Here is a 14,929-nt window from a genome sequence, read left to right as displayed (position 1 = left end):
TCCGAAAGCACGGCGGAACGGGCTACGCGCACCCTTGGAGATCGGGGGGTGGGGGGGGGGAGGGTCTGGGTCCAGCACGCCGTAATGAGGCTTACGTCATCGTGGGGATCGGGAGATGCTCCCCGACGACCTTGGTCATCTTGATGGTTCTGGTCACAAAACCAGCCGTCAGCACTTCAACGCCGCGCCGTAGCCGTAAAGCGGTCGAAAGTCAAGCGTGCTTGCCGCGCTGTTGTTCGCTCCAGGAGGGGTGCACCCGTGCGTGCTACGCTTCGCTCTTGAAATGTGCTCATTCGTTCTTTCCTAATTCCTCCGCTCGAGAAACGCTCGAATTTTAATTTCAGGACTGCAGACCGCGAAACGACTGCGTGATCGAAACGTCTTAGGATCGGAACAATCGGTGCAACGAATGCAAAGCGGTTGATCACGCGAGATACCCCGGTAAAAGTGAATCAGTCTGACGTCAGGATATGCTTCATAAACTACCCTGAGTCAGACTGATTCAGGTTGATGTCGGACTGATTCAGACTGATGTCAGGCTGATGTCAGGCTGATGACAGACTGATGCCAGCCTGAATTCGTTAGACTCAGGGTAGTTTATGAAACATCCTGACGTTAGGCTGACTCACCTTCACTAGGGCGAGAGCTGTATCCTCGGCTTTATTTCGTGTGAACTGCCACCCCTTTGGCCCATCCTATCGAATTTTTCTCAAATATGTTTCTTTTATATAAAAAGTGATTATTTACGTATTTGTTAATGATATCTGCGCTTTTCACCATCATCTCACCATCATTTCAGCAGTATTTTCCGGACATTTTAATTTCCTTATCTACTTACAATTTCCATCCCCCCTCTCCCTCCCACAGAGGTGGGAACCGCCTACTCCATCCGGATGTCATCCGACCTATTCCGATTTCGGGTTTTTTTTAGCTAATTCCGTCTTTGCTTGGTCATTTTGAGGTACTGTTGGCTGATCACGCCGTTATAGAACCTCTTCATGACATCTTGGAGCACCTTTTCGTGACATCATTGCGGCACTTTATTTCGGCTTTTTACGCACTAAATCCGTCATTTTTACCCAATTTCAACTAAAGTTCGCATGATTTCGACTGTTTTTGATTATTTTTTTCACGAAAATCTCTTCATCCATCACTGTCGACTCCCATCGGTAATTTTGGAGTTTGCGTTGCCTCCAGGAACACGACACCGATGGTAATTTGCCACCGAGCTCAAGTCTGCACTGCGTGTAGTATCCGCATCTCGGTCGGGCGCTAGTTGGCGATCTGAAGACCGCGTCGTCGGAGCGTGAGCGCGGGCCGGGCGTCGAGGCGTTTCGGTGAAAGTGTTGAGTGTCGAGCGTGGGGCCGACCGGCGCGGCGTGTGTGTGAGTGTGAGTCCATTACGCTGCACTTGCCAGCGTGTGACCAGATTCTAGATTCACGGTTTTTTCGAGGATTCCCACAAGGTCTTTTTCCCCTTGTTACGTCACCGCTTTCGACCATCCGCCCGCCCGCCCGCCCGCCCGCCCGCGGCCCCCCCCCTCCGCCCCTGACCCGACTCCCGTTTGTTTATGACTTCTCGAAGCACTTTGCGCTTTTCGATACGTCGCGTCGTTGCCGTTCAACCCTTTGGTTCCGGACACCCAACTGGAAAACGCTTTTTCCAGCATTGAGGGACTTTAGAGGAGAAGGCTCAGGACAACTCGAAAACTTGGAGGCAGAGGCGTATCCAGCAATTTGGCAACAATGGATTTTCTCCATTTAAACCTATGCCAAATGAGCGATTTTTGTGGGGGCGCCTGGCCCCTCTAAGAATCGATACATTACCATAGATTTAAATGGAGAAAAGAGAATGTTGCCAAATTGCTGGATCCGCCAATGTTTGGAGGTTTGATCAAGTCATGTAGCTCTTGGGGCCCAAAAGGCAGCCAACCTATGAACTCGAACTATCCAGTGGTACCAATTTAAACTGCGAGAGTAGGTAAACTGATCAAACATTGTAAAATCACGTATAAATCTTTGATTTTGCATACATTTTCCCAGTTTCGAAGTCTTTATCCTTAAAAATGCTTGTTTATATTGCGCTGTCGGCCCTATAGATTGATATTTCAAATGCATGGGTTGGCAGTGGCTTTTTTCCAGTGATTTTCGTTTTTCACGTTGTCAATCACTTGGGCTCTAAGAGCTACATAAATCGAGTTGTCAATACTCTTCCTATAAAGGTACTCTGCAAGCCGATTATGAACGATCGAATTCTGATCGATTTTAGGAGTTTCTGACAGATTTTAAGGCCTATCGATTTTCGATCGATTTCCGATCGATTTCCAAAAAAAAAAAATGGCTTCCAAGTGGAAGCGCCGTTTTTTGGACAACAGATCCAATAAATAAGAAAAGAATCAAGAAAATTAAGAAAGAATTACAATGAAAAGTGTACAAATGATGATTTGTAGTCCGTCAAATTAAATATTCGCGGTAATATTCAAAATATTTGAAAGCGCGCGCGATGAACGGTTGATTCGGAAAGGTTTGTTTATGTACTGCTTATCACTGTATTCTCTCTTCGTCTCTTGGTGAATGAGTGTTTTCTTGTCAGTTATTTTACTTTTTGATGATATTATCGAACTAATTAGATCATTACAATACTTCCATTATAAGGCAGTCAATTTGGATCACATTCTATCCTTTGGAGAAATGGTTAGCAAACCGGAAAGTGGTGTGTGTGACGGATCTACGAGATGTTGGTTCGCTCTCTGAATACCGATCAAAGCTATTCAATGGTGATACACGAGGTCCTTATTCACATTTAGTCATTAATATTTCATCCGTAATTTGTAGTGTAATCCCTCGCAAGTGCGTGCTCTAATTTTCGAAAACTAGTTCGTGCCGGATACTGAGTGATCATCATAAACATCGCCGCTTATGATAACCTTCTTCGGGTAGCTTCCAAATCATTTATCATCTGTGATTTCATTAGTAATTATATCTCACATCCTCAGGTACCATGTGTCAAAGATTTTATAATATCACTTCTCCATTTAAGGAATTCACTTCCAAAATTCTGTGGTTGCGCATAACATCACAACTGTAATTCATCGGATCATTGGTAGCGATTAGGTTAGCGCAGCTAACCAGTACTAGCGTAATGGTCCAACAGTGCCAAAACACATGTAGTATTAAAATACCATAAACTATTTGAGAAGAAAGTTTTCCCATTCCTTACTGATTCAATGAATCGTCCTTGATTTTCATCTTTGTCCCTAAGAGTTTCCATGATGGGCCCGAGTGATGATTGACAATGAACTCATGGGAGAGCCTTATATAGAAATATCTACATGACTGCATGCCTAACCAGAGGCTTATTTATCTTGATATGCTGCCCCTTTATAGATTGATTGATCAAGCAATAATAACTGCAATCATGAGGGGGCTCTAAGAGCCCTGATAGTTACTAAAGTCCAGGATAATCAGCGTTTAACAAGCTCGACTAGTCCAATCTCACAGCAGCAAGCGATCAGTTTATCATCAATTATTCTCAGTTATGTGTTCAACTCAAAATGTTTTAAAACACTTGCTAGCTAGAGCGACAAGTCACCGTGGACTTCACCAATTCTAAATAGCTGTGTCACTCAGAATTATGGCTTCCGCTTGTTCTATCGTACATTTTAAGGATTTTCGGAAACTATAAGTTGATTGTAAACAGCCATTAATTCCACCAAGTTTCATCAACTCCCTTTTCATCACTTGAATCTACTAGAATGTCGCAAAGAGGAACAAAATTTTCTGTAAGTACCTATCTAGCTGTAGTTTTATACGTTTCATACAATTTTTATTTGGAACCTTGAACATCTCCATAACCATCCATGCACAGCGAACTCAATTTTCAAATGATACACCTCATTTTAACACTATTTGCTAGGTTTAACAATTCTGCCTTAAAGAGATTTCATATTTTAAATCCTAATATTGGTGTCAAAATAATTTTTACTCTTCCATTCAGTTTTTTGCTGCATGCAAATTTTTCTTTGTATGCCTGCACTTTCGTCCCAATTAAAATATCTAAGTTGGTGTTTCAGTTACAAATTTTCATGCGCCTTTTCCTGTTTCTTTGTGTAAAGTTCTTATTCTCTCAGATTCATTTCCCTAGATCCCGCAGTCTTGCTGGGTAGTATTTTTACATGTTAGAGCTGAGGCGGTTGAAATCAAGAACATGTTCCATCATATTTTTCCCCTCTTGAAAGCAAATTATGAAAAATCTCTGTGTTGCTTTCTACTCAACAGCCCATTGTTTCAGTAGAGCCAGCCTCAATGAAGGTAAAATCCCTCTCATATTATACTCTTTGGGGTTCTTCTTTCCCCTATAATATTTGTGCAAACTTCCTTCATAGTCTTGCGAAAAAATAAGTGGAAAATTAATTAATTCTTAAGTGTAAGTAGTTGAAATCAGAATTTAAAATTCTTTATTGGATAGTGAGGCCTAAGTTCAAATTGCTGTCATGGAGAAATCATGCTCTGCAATTTAAAATCATAAGAGTAGATAACGCATATCGCCTGAGGTGGAGAGCCCTTCGGAGGGTTAGAAGTCCTGGATATATTCATAGAATTCATAGAATATTCCAGTTTTGCTGAGAAATAATATTCGTAGATTACTTTCTCTAGATACTTTCGTGCACATCTTCCAAGTGCTGATTCCAGCCAAGCTAACTTTGTATAAATAATTTAAGTCCTCTCTGGTCAAAATCGGACCAGTAGAACCCAAGATATGGAATGTCTACTGTACACGGCCAAAGGCAGTCAATGAACTTTTATCTCCACGCGATACTTAGGGGGGGAAGGGAGGGTCGAGATTTGTGAAAGCCAAAAAAAATCCAATTTATTGCGATAGCTGAAGTTTCATAAATAAGTATACTTCCAATTTTAAGACGAATCTTTTTAAGGGAGGGGGGAGGGAATGAACCCACCCGCCCTCTTTTATGTTATCTTGGTTATCTGAGTTGATTGACTGGCAATGTACAATGGATATTGATTTTCCAAAAATTCTCATGGGCGCAGAACACTTCCCACTGACTTCTTCCGAGCGAGAAATTCATCACGGAGACATAACGAACAGAAGGAGCCTTAAAATTTGCGTAGGAAAAAAAAAATAAAATAAAAATAAAAAAATAAAAAAAATTAAAAATAAAAAAAAAATAAAAAAAAATCCGCGCGTAAATTTGCGCGGAAATTCTGCTGGAATACTTTTTTTGGCATGTTAAATGAGTTGCAATTGTCCCTTAATGTTTTCCTCAATATTCTTCTCTCCTCAATTCGTATTCGCTCCTCTATCTCTTCATTTACAACATCTTCGTAGTTCTCAATGACTAGCCTAGCACGAGATTCGCCATCTTTGAAACTAAACCCAAATCGATGGAAAACTTGGTTTTTCACGAAATCGATGGAAATCCAAATCGATGGGTCCGGACCCATCGATTTGGATTTCCATCGATTTCGGGATTCTGATCGATTTAGGGCCGTATTTCTGCATTTTTGCATCGATTTGTGTCCTATCGATTTGACCGGCCCATAAGCGCAATGCTTTTCTAAATCGATAGCGTCCCCAAATCGATCAGAATTTCCGTCTGAATTCGATCGTTCATAATCGGCCTGCCTGGCTTATAAAAGCTATTTTGAGAAGTACGTGTTTGAAGTTTAGAGATTACATGGTATCTTACGGCGGAAAGAAAGCTGACTTTTTGGTTCTTGAAATTTGGAATTTGGGGAGGAACTTTTTGCAGAATGAGCATTAAGATTAGCTTTCTTGAAATCATTAACATCTCAACTTTTTAAAAAAAAACTGAGCTTATGCGCCTAGTTCTCCAAGCCGCTGAATAAATACTCAGTTTCATCTTTTTCTTAATGTCGTTTAATCTCTCTTCAAATCTTGCCGTATACTTTGAGTAATATTAGTAACCCTAACTGTGAAAGGGGAACTTTTTTCCGGGAAAGTTAAGCGCCGGGAATGTGTATGACTCTTCCACAGTTAGTTCCCGAGGACATTCCCGGTGACTCTTTAAAGTGAGAGTTATTTACGCACTGCACAATGTACATGCGCATGTGCAAGTGCGTTTATTTTTCTGTCGCAGCATTAAAGTCTCTGGGGCATTTTGTAGTCCTAGCGATCTCTCGTTTGGTTCAGCGTACCGTATTTTTGGAGTATGTATGTACATGAGCTCAGTGTCTCACCAGTTTTCGACAAGTTTACATAGTTTTGGGTACCTGCGGGTTGATTATTGAAATTGATAGACAAAGCGATAGATAAGGAGGAGGAAAAAAAGTAGTAGGGCGCGGTTGGAATGAATAAAAGAAGCAAGTTGAGGACTAACTGACGGCAACCGCAATCCACGAAAGGTCCTATAGTTAGTCCATAATTCTCTCAAATAATTTACAACAATCTCTCCCTCTTTATCAATGGGATCGCTCCATTTTATTCGTCTTCTTTGTCAATTGCGTTGTCTGTCATTTTCAATAATCAGCCTGCAATCTCAATGCGCACTGACGTGACTGTGACACTTAATATACTTACACTGAGGAACTTACATACTTACTTTTTGGAATTGTATGACCCTTGGTTGTGGTGTTGTGGGGCCTCCGCACATGCTCCTTCTCCAGGTCGTTGGGCCTCCATATTATGTTTAAGGGCTCATTCTTCGTGACCCTATACATCCGAAAATTTGTCAGAAGAAAGCATTTATATTTTCTTCTTCACTGGAAAAAAAAAACACATTGGATCTAGAGTCCGGACTCTTGAAAACATTGCCAAGAAAAAATACTCTTGATTCAATCGGATTTTTGCTTGAATCAAAAGGAAATCCGCTCAAATTATGAGGATTGGTTCTTGATTTAAGCTAAAATCCGATTGAATCAAGAGTATTCTTGTCGATGTTTTTAAGAGTCCGGACTCTAGATCCAATGTGTTTTTTTTCCAGTGTTCTCACCCTCTCTTGAATTTGCCGTGGAAACTATTAACCCACTTTCCTCAAACCGGATTTATATTGCCATAATAATGGCGGTTAGTATAGGTTAGATGAGTTGCAGTGGCGTGGCGTGAATTGCGATATATCGATTGTTATGCCATTTAAACCCATGGTAAAGAATCGATTATTAAGGTGTGCGCTGCGAACACCCTATGTCAATCGATCCTTTCCCATAGGTTTAAATGGCATAACAATCGATATATCGCAAAGCACGCCACGCCACTGATGAGTTTAGGCTAACTAAGCGTTTAGTTAGGTTAGGTTAGGTTAGTTTTCTAACAGCACACAATTCCGGTTGTCCCACAACCATTGTGGTAAAGGATTGTAGGGCTTCACCTCAAGCAAGATTTGGTGGTGGCCCGGGTGCAATATCTGTTTCAAAGGTTTGCGCTGCACGGCATTTTCACCGAGTTTATCCGCCACTTTCTTGCAGGCTCTCGAAAGTTCGAGGCTACTTCGTTTTCGGCGCTGGACCCCCGAGGAGCATTTCGGGCGGGAACCGGGAGTCGGGATCCGGGCGAAAATTCCGACTAAAATTCCACTCCGGGGCGGAGTTCCTAGTCACGAAGCCACTCGGGCGGGTCGGGCAAAAAACACTGTTAATTAAATTTACATGCGGCAAAACACCGTGACGCCTGCCTCCTTCCGCGTTTGCAGGCATCAGGCATCAGCTCAGCGGCCGCGAATGATAAACCATTATCTCTCATCAGCGAGGTAATAAACGCACTCGAGTACAGATTTGAATAATCGCCGGCGCCGGCACCGCTCCCGACCCGAGTTGCAATTTTAGAACTTTCGTCCGCTTCCCGGCTTCCGTCGCCCGCGCCTGATGGAGTCATGGGCTCCGTCGTTGCGGGTTTCGTCCGGGTCTCCGTTCCGAAAAAAAGTCAACGAGGAAGCGGCAGTCGGTTCTGCCACTGTCCTCGACCTCACCGCAGACATTTCAACGAAAAGCTCGATTATCTCTTCTGCTCAGATTTTCAAACGGCGGACTCTCGAAAATTCGAAATTGAAGGGAATCGGCTTTTTCCTCGAATTAGCGAGGTTTCGAAATAAAGAGAGTTCGAATTAAAGAGATTCCATGTGGAGAAATTTCGAATTAGAGAGGTTCGAATTGTAGAGGGAAGGCGCCATCTGAATTCGAATTATAGAGGGGCAAATTGACGGATTTACGCCAAAAGATCTTTAGGTCAAAGGTCAAGCTCTTTCAGACACCCAGATACATAAACAGTTGACTTCGAATTGTAGAGGGAATGTACCGTCTTATTTCGAATTATAGAGGGAAGGCCATATTTATTTCCCACGCTTCGAATTACAGAGAGAATTTTCTTCGCAATTTCGAATTATAGAGGGCCGCGCTAGCTTAAAAATTTCGAAATAACGAGGGGAGAAAAATACATTGATTTTCTTCGAATTATCGAGAGATTTTCAAGGGAAACAGACTTTCCTTCGAATTAACGAGGTTTTCGAATTATCGAGGTTCGAATTATAGAGAGTCCACTGTATGATGATACAGAACAGGGTGTTTACAAGTTCGGAATTTTTGGAAAGTCCGGAAATAGTACTTATCTTTTAAGGGAGGTCCGGAAGTACCGAAAAAATGCGGAAATTCCGCAAAAAGGTGCGGAGTATTTTTAAATATTTTGTCATTTTTGTCGCAATTTCAAATTGACTTTTTTCTTATTTCGTCAAATGGAGGTACTGAAAAAGTACGGAATTTTTCTGTTGGAGGAGGTACTGAATTTCTAGAGAATGTATTGATAAAGCACTATAGAAGTACTTATTTTTGACCAGCCTGTTTTAGTAGACGCCCTGCAAAATTTAAAACTTAAAGTAGGACCTCGGCCGTAAAATGATTCATGAAAAAGTAACAAATCGCAATGATTTGCAGCTATTGTAACTGTATTTTCAACCAGAAACAAAAAAGAAACATTGATGAAAAGACATAGTTATGTTCGTTAATTTTTTCATTCCCTCGTTGCACTCACTACTAGGCTGAGGTTTTATACCCATGTTTTTCCATTTTCAAAAGTTCGCATCGTGATTACAATTGAGGGAAGTCGAGGGGCATTTCAGAGTTTCGAGCTCCCTTACGACTCTTTCAATAACAGAAATGTGCCCATCGTATCTTAGAAAGACAAATTTTTAAGACAAATTTTTGGTAAAATTCAGAAGTTTTTCCGCCTAATCTCTCCACGAAGAATCATTCAGCATTGATACTCCAAAGTGAGGGGGCTCTCTTTCATCGTAACTTTCAATTATTTTCTTCCGTTCTTTTTTTTCTTTTTTTTTTTGCTCTTTTTTGTGTGTGTGTGTGTGTCTGTTTTTTTTTTAAGACCCATTATCGGCATTGCGACTAAAATTTTGCGTCTTGATCATCATTTGTAGCAAGTAAATTTAGCATTAACTTTTTTTCTAAAATTTGTTATTTTTCTGTGATAATGCTCTCGCTAAAAATAGCATACGGAAGTGTAGTTCACAAACTTTGGACTTTTTTTTTTCTTTTAGAGAATTTTTCAGCCAATCTTGACATAGCAGAGGGTTGATTTCTTTTCAGATTAGGCAACCTTGGAGGTAAATCTCCTCTCAAGAGTCACCAATTAACGGCACTGACTCCGGCGCGCGCGACGGACGGCGCGACGACGACGGCGCATTGGGACTTGTCACTCGGTCAATTCGGATGTGAATTAATGAAACGCACTTCTCCGATTAATTTCCTTTTTTGAATATTCTCGAATCCACTCAACTCCGCGATGAATGGCAATTGATTTCGGCCCCGGCCCCGGCCCCGGCGTCTCAGTCGTCTCGTCTCACAGCCGAAAACAAATTAGTTTTTTCGACATTCCATCGTTTCCAAACAAAGGCGTTTTCACCATAACTCATAAGTGTCCAGCTTTGTCTGCCGACTCCACTTCTTGCAGTCCTTTTTTCGGTCAAATTACCCTCGAGGAGCTAAATTAATTTCGCAACGCCGAATAGATTCCGAAAACGCAAAACGCCCATTTCTGAAATCTACGAGCGCCGCTGCTCGGAAGTTGCACAAGTTTGACGCCACTCTTGAGCGATCGTTAGTTCAATTGCAATACGATGCTTAGGATATTGTTAAGTTATTTTTTTACAATTTTTTCAGGTCAGCTATCATTTTTTTTATGAGCCCAAAAATTTGTTTTCTATCAGGAATCAAAGACGAGATTTCACGTAGGAACTATGTACCTAGATTGATCTATGGAATAAGCGGAATCGATTATCCTAGTTGCTAGAGATCCTCTGAAGTAAAGTTCATAAGGGCGGATTAAAATGGCACAGGGAGAAATGTTAGGTTCAAATCTAAACACTGTTACGAGTTTGTTATTCATCGGGACTTCATCCGTAAAATTTTAAACTTAAAGTGTGACAAAATTGTTTTGATTTTAGAGTAAAATACATACCTGGAATTTGTTTTGAAATTGACAAAATTACCTCTTGTATTCTCTGTTAAAGGAAATTTAGAGGAGGTGTATCATCTGAGGATGCTTAACCATCAACAGTTGTGTCATGTAACTATAAGACCTAGGTGGTTTTATTTTATTCATTTTTTTCACCACCGATGCTTTTTTTTAAATATACCTATCACGTGCATCCGTTCTGAAGTGGCTTTTTGAAAAAAGGGCGCAAGTCGATCTAGTGTTGCTAAGATTGTGCAATGTTGATGTTCATTTACTCCAATAAAAATTTACTTGCCCCTGTACAGAATATTCAGGAATATTGCCTCATAAAATTAGAATATTATAGAGGGCTAACGCATAAAATAAAAAGCTTTTAGCCAGCAAAAACGCATATTAAACCATCGAACGCTGCACAATCTTAGCAGCGACAGATTAATGTGTGCCTTTTTCCCGAATGATCCTTCACTTATCAACATCAGTCCTGACCTGTTGCACATTCGTCTATTTTCAAGGCGTATGTTGTGAGGGTGGACTTATTTTGTTTGAGTGCGCTCAGATGTATGACCTCATGAAAGACGGAGTTGCAAGAATGCAGTATTATTTTCGCGTCGTCGCATGGATCTCTACGTAGAAGAAACAAGAACAGCGCCATGAGTTTCGGATTCAAACTACGGCTCATGGCCTGTTGTCAACCTAAATATTAGCGCGCGTCTGACTTGCCCTCAAGGATGACTAACGCAAATTATGTTTCCAAATCGAAAATATTTTGCCGTGTATTGACATTGTGTGTGCTTCACTGCATAGCTATACATTATACAATTACGGACAGTGAGCCACCATCATCGTGTCTCATCTGTTGAATAAGAAGTTCGAAGGTGTGAGAAAAAAAACAAGGAGAAAAATTACAGGAAAATGAGTCTCCTGGATTCAGTTTCCAGACTCTTAAAAAAGTTGACCAGAAAAAATACTCTCGATTCAATCGGATTTTTGCTTGAAACAAGCCAAGCCTCTTCATATAAGCGAATACCCTTTTGATTCAATCGAAAATCCGATTAAATCGAGGGTTTTTTTTTTTTTTTTTTTTTTTTTTTTTTTTTTTTTTTTTTTTGGCTGGATTCATAACTGTATCAGGTATTTGTTAACTTATTGTTTTACTCACTTCTTAATCTTCGGTCCTGATTTCTGACTCTTCTTCTAACTTAACTATGACGTCATTTCGGGCCTTTACTGGTCCATCTTCAGGTCGTGGTGGTCACGAACACGCGAACTTGTCGATAAATAAAAAATAAATAAAAGTAAAGGTAAAATACGTAATATTGTGTTATCAGCGCGCGATTATTAAAAATGAGAGTATTTTTTCTTGTTTTTTAAAGAGTCTGGGCTCTAGATCCAAGAGACTTTTTCCACTGTTCAGTGATAAAGAAGTCCGATTTGGCGACGTCTCAATGTTGATACGGCTCTTTTTTTTCTCTTGGGACGGTTATATTGCCAAGGGGTAGGCGAATTGAGACAGAGACGAAGATGAGACTTGGAAATCTCGCGACATCTCACTCGAGAAGAGCGCGGCGACGGCCGAGACCGTGAAATCACAAACGGCGGATCATTGGAATTAGCAGTGACAATAATGGCCGATCCGCAGAGATCACTGGCTAATTCCCTCTAATAACTCATATTATGCAGCGTCCGCGTCGGAACGCTGTATAATTCGATCGTTAATGTGAGCAACTTAACACTTTCCTTGATTTCATTTCAACACCTTTGTGATCGGACGAAGGGCCGGCCCACCACCGTCGACCGTCGCTGCCCCAAGTTTTAATAACCTATTCTCTTTCGACGAGGAAAAACGACGTTTGAAAATTTGCACGTTGCCAAATTCTTCATTTTGTACCGTGAATTTCCGGGAAAACTTGGGGCTGTTCGCCTTCGAATTTAATAGTGAATGTTATTCGAAATATATTCTAAATTAAGAGTAAATTTCAAGGAAGAACATTCGTAACATTCCTCAGAAATGTATATGTTACCTTTCTAAACTTGGCAACATTTACATGTTTCTAGGGCGTTTTTTTCGGGCAAAGCAGTTTGTGGATCTTCAGTTTCGCTTTTCTTGGTCGCCTGTGCCGTGGACGGAATAATTTTCGCACTTTTCACTCAAATTCAATTCTCTGACGCTGCATACCATTGGTGGCATTGACTCTTAAAGCGTCAATTTTTTTTTTAAAAAAAATCCTTAAAAGAACTGTTTTACGTGTGAGTTTTCCGTTTCTGGGTATTCTAAAAAAATTAACAATGTGGAGAAACGGTACAAGGCCCACACCATTTGGCTCCAAAAACTCATTAGAGTTAAAGAAAATTGTTGACTCTAATTCTAATTTTTAGAATTTCTCGGCTTTAATTTCCCCGCGAAATGGTGTGGGCCCAGCACCGTTTCTCCTTATTGTTACGTACAGTTTCGGGTCATTTTTTTAGTGTTTTTTCTCGTTTCTAAACAATTATTTTGCGTACAAAAAAAAAAAAAAACTTTTATAAACTGACTAAGATTCATCAAGATTTTTTTTTCTGATGACGATGTTTCCCTTCTGTTTCAGCTCTCTTTCGTCGACAGAAATGACAGGCCTCACTCGGGATCGAATCCGGAGTTGGGACCCGAGACAGACGCCTCTAGTAGCCAGGTGGACCCCCTCTTCTACCCCTTCGATTCGCAAAGACTCCCCTTACCACGACGGTTTACCGGGACTAGCACCAACTAATGGCATTCATCTCAATCGGGTCACTCACACACCAACTTTAGACCTTCGTTGTTGCTCCTCAATCGCGTTGTCGACTTATACATGTCCATGCCGTTTCTTTCATGTTGTTTTTCCATGTTGTATTTTGCCCTGACCGTTGAAGTGTTGAATCATGACTGTTGAATATTGTAAAAAAAAAACCGACTTTATCTCATATCCGCCTTACAAGAGTTTCGGGAATGGTAACGTTACTTGGAACGAGTTCAAAAGGGAGAGACCAAGTTAGTAACTACCAGGGCACGTTTATTGCAGTATCTAATTGCATAGGAAGATCAATGGCAGGTGAGCTGTTTTTGAAGTGAACCAAGAAAATCAGTCTCTTCTTGCTGAACTCGGTTCATGCAGGGCTCGCTCGAGAAAAAATGCAAAAAAGTCGTCTACCTTACGGAACTCTAAATTTAGGGGTTGTAAAACATTTTCCACTAAAACTTTAGCGGTTCTTTTTTCCTCTCTTCCTTTGATTGATTACACAATTTAAGTACTCTAAAAGTTCCAAAACGTAAGTTAGTGAGAACAAAATTCCTTCATGTTCAATGTTAAGGCGGGAATATTGTTTTTTTAAAAAAATGGAAACACTGCATCACCAATTATTTTTTCTTTTTTATTCATCTGATTGTTAATTGTGTAAAGAAAGAGCCTTCTCTTTGAAATATTATTAGTACAAAACTAAGCATACAGTTTCATAGGTAAAACTTGACTCTACGTTTTTTAGCCTACAAAAAAATCGCAGTTCGTAACAGCAAATAATCTCTAATAGAAACTTTAAATCCGAACCCTCCATGAATCCGTCATAAGTCCGAGTTCTTTTTTCTTTACTCATGTACTCATAAACGATTCTGAGATTTTTTTTTCTATTTCTTGTTCACAAATTGTTCATTTATTATTGAATCATTCATTTTATATATCATAATTTCATTATATACCATTTATTACACTGTGAATGGATAGCTTATAAAGCGCACATTTATTCCAGTTTCAAATTTTATTTTATAGCTATCTATATTCATGATACATGTGTGGCACATTTTAATTGCTAGCTGTCACCGAGATTCTCCACTATCATCAAAATGTTGATGATTATTTTAAAATCTTTTAAAGTGACAATCTCCTTCTCTCAAAAGGTTTATGAATCTTCCCTCCATCTGAAATTTTCAAAATAAAACCATTGAACCGGCTGCATAAAACTTAATACCAAAAAGAAAACTATACTTGTAACTTTTTTTCATTTTAAACAAAAGGCAAAAATGTTGTGTTGGGATGGAACTTATTCTTTGCGGAATGTATGTGCATTTCAAAAAAAAGACATAAATATAATATATACATGTATGATGTTGTATAATTGCTTATTTAGTTCCTCTGACCTTAACTGCGAGGAAAACTGTAATTTATAAAGTTTGTCTGATTGGAGCAACAATTTTCCTTTTTCATGGCATGTTTTTTTTTCTAAAGCTATTTTTTTATATTTGTACCATACTTTTTTGAAAGCTTGTTGTCAAGCTCTTAAAAACACCTCTCAGATATTTGACGATAGAATGTTTCAATAAAAACAGTTCTCCTCGATTTCATTAGTGCTTTATTTTTTTGCAGCCAAAATAACTCCCAGCTTAATGATACCGTTAGTGGTCAGTAGAGTTGGCTATTGAATTGTTTTATGGAATAAAAGCAGGGGTGTGGTTTGGCCCGCGCATGACATGAAGGGGCAAAGAAG

At 40.0% G+C, this 14,929-nt stretch overlaps 1 protein-coding gene across 1 annotated transcript in view; it reads left to right on the top strand.

The window, feature by feature from the left end:
• The window catches only part of LOC109043810 (uncharacterized), a 39,310-nt gene extending 24,524 nt beyond the window's left edge, over positions 1 to 14,786 (top strand). Inside the window, exon 3 of the mRNA XM_019061130.2 lies at positions 13,021 to 14,786. Coding sequence (XP_018916675.1) covers positions 13,021 to 13,182 — 162 coding nt within the window. The 3' untranslated portion in view covers positions 13,183 to 14,786. The remainder of the gene's footprint in view (positions 1 to 13,020) is intronic.
• The last annotated feature ends 143 nt before the right edge of the window (positions 14,787 to 14,929 follow it).

This window comes from Bemisia tabaci, chromosome 4, assembly GCF_918797505.1.
Source record: "Bemisia tabaci chromosome 4, PGI_BMITA_v3".
Classification (NCBI taxonomy): Eukaryota; Metazoa; Arthropoda; class Insecta; order Hemiptera; family Aleyrodidae; genus Bemisia; species Bemisia tabaci.
The sequence above is the reverse complement of the archived record's forward strand: the minus strand, read 5'-3'. Positions and strand labels throughout refer to the sequence as shown.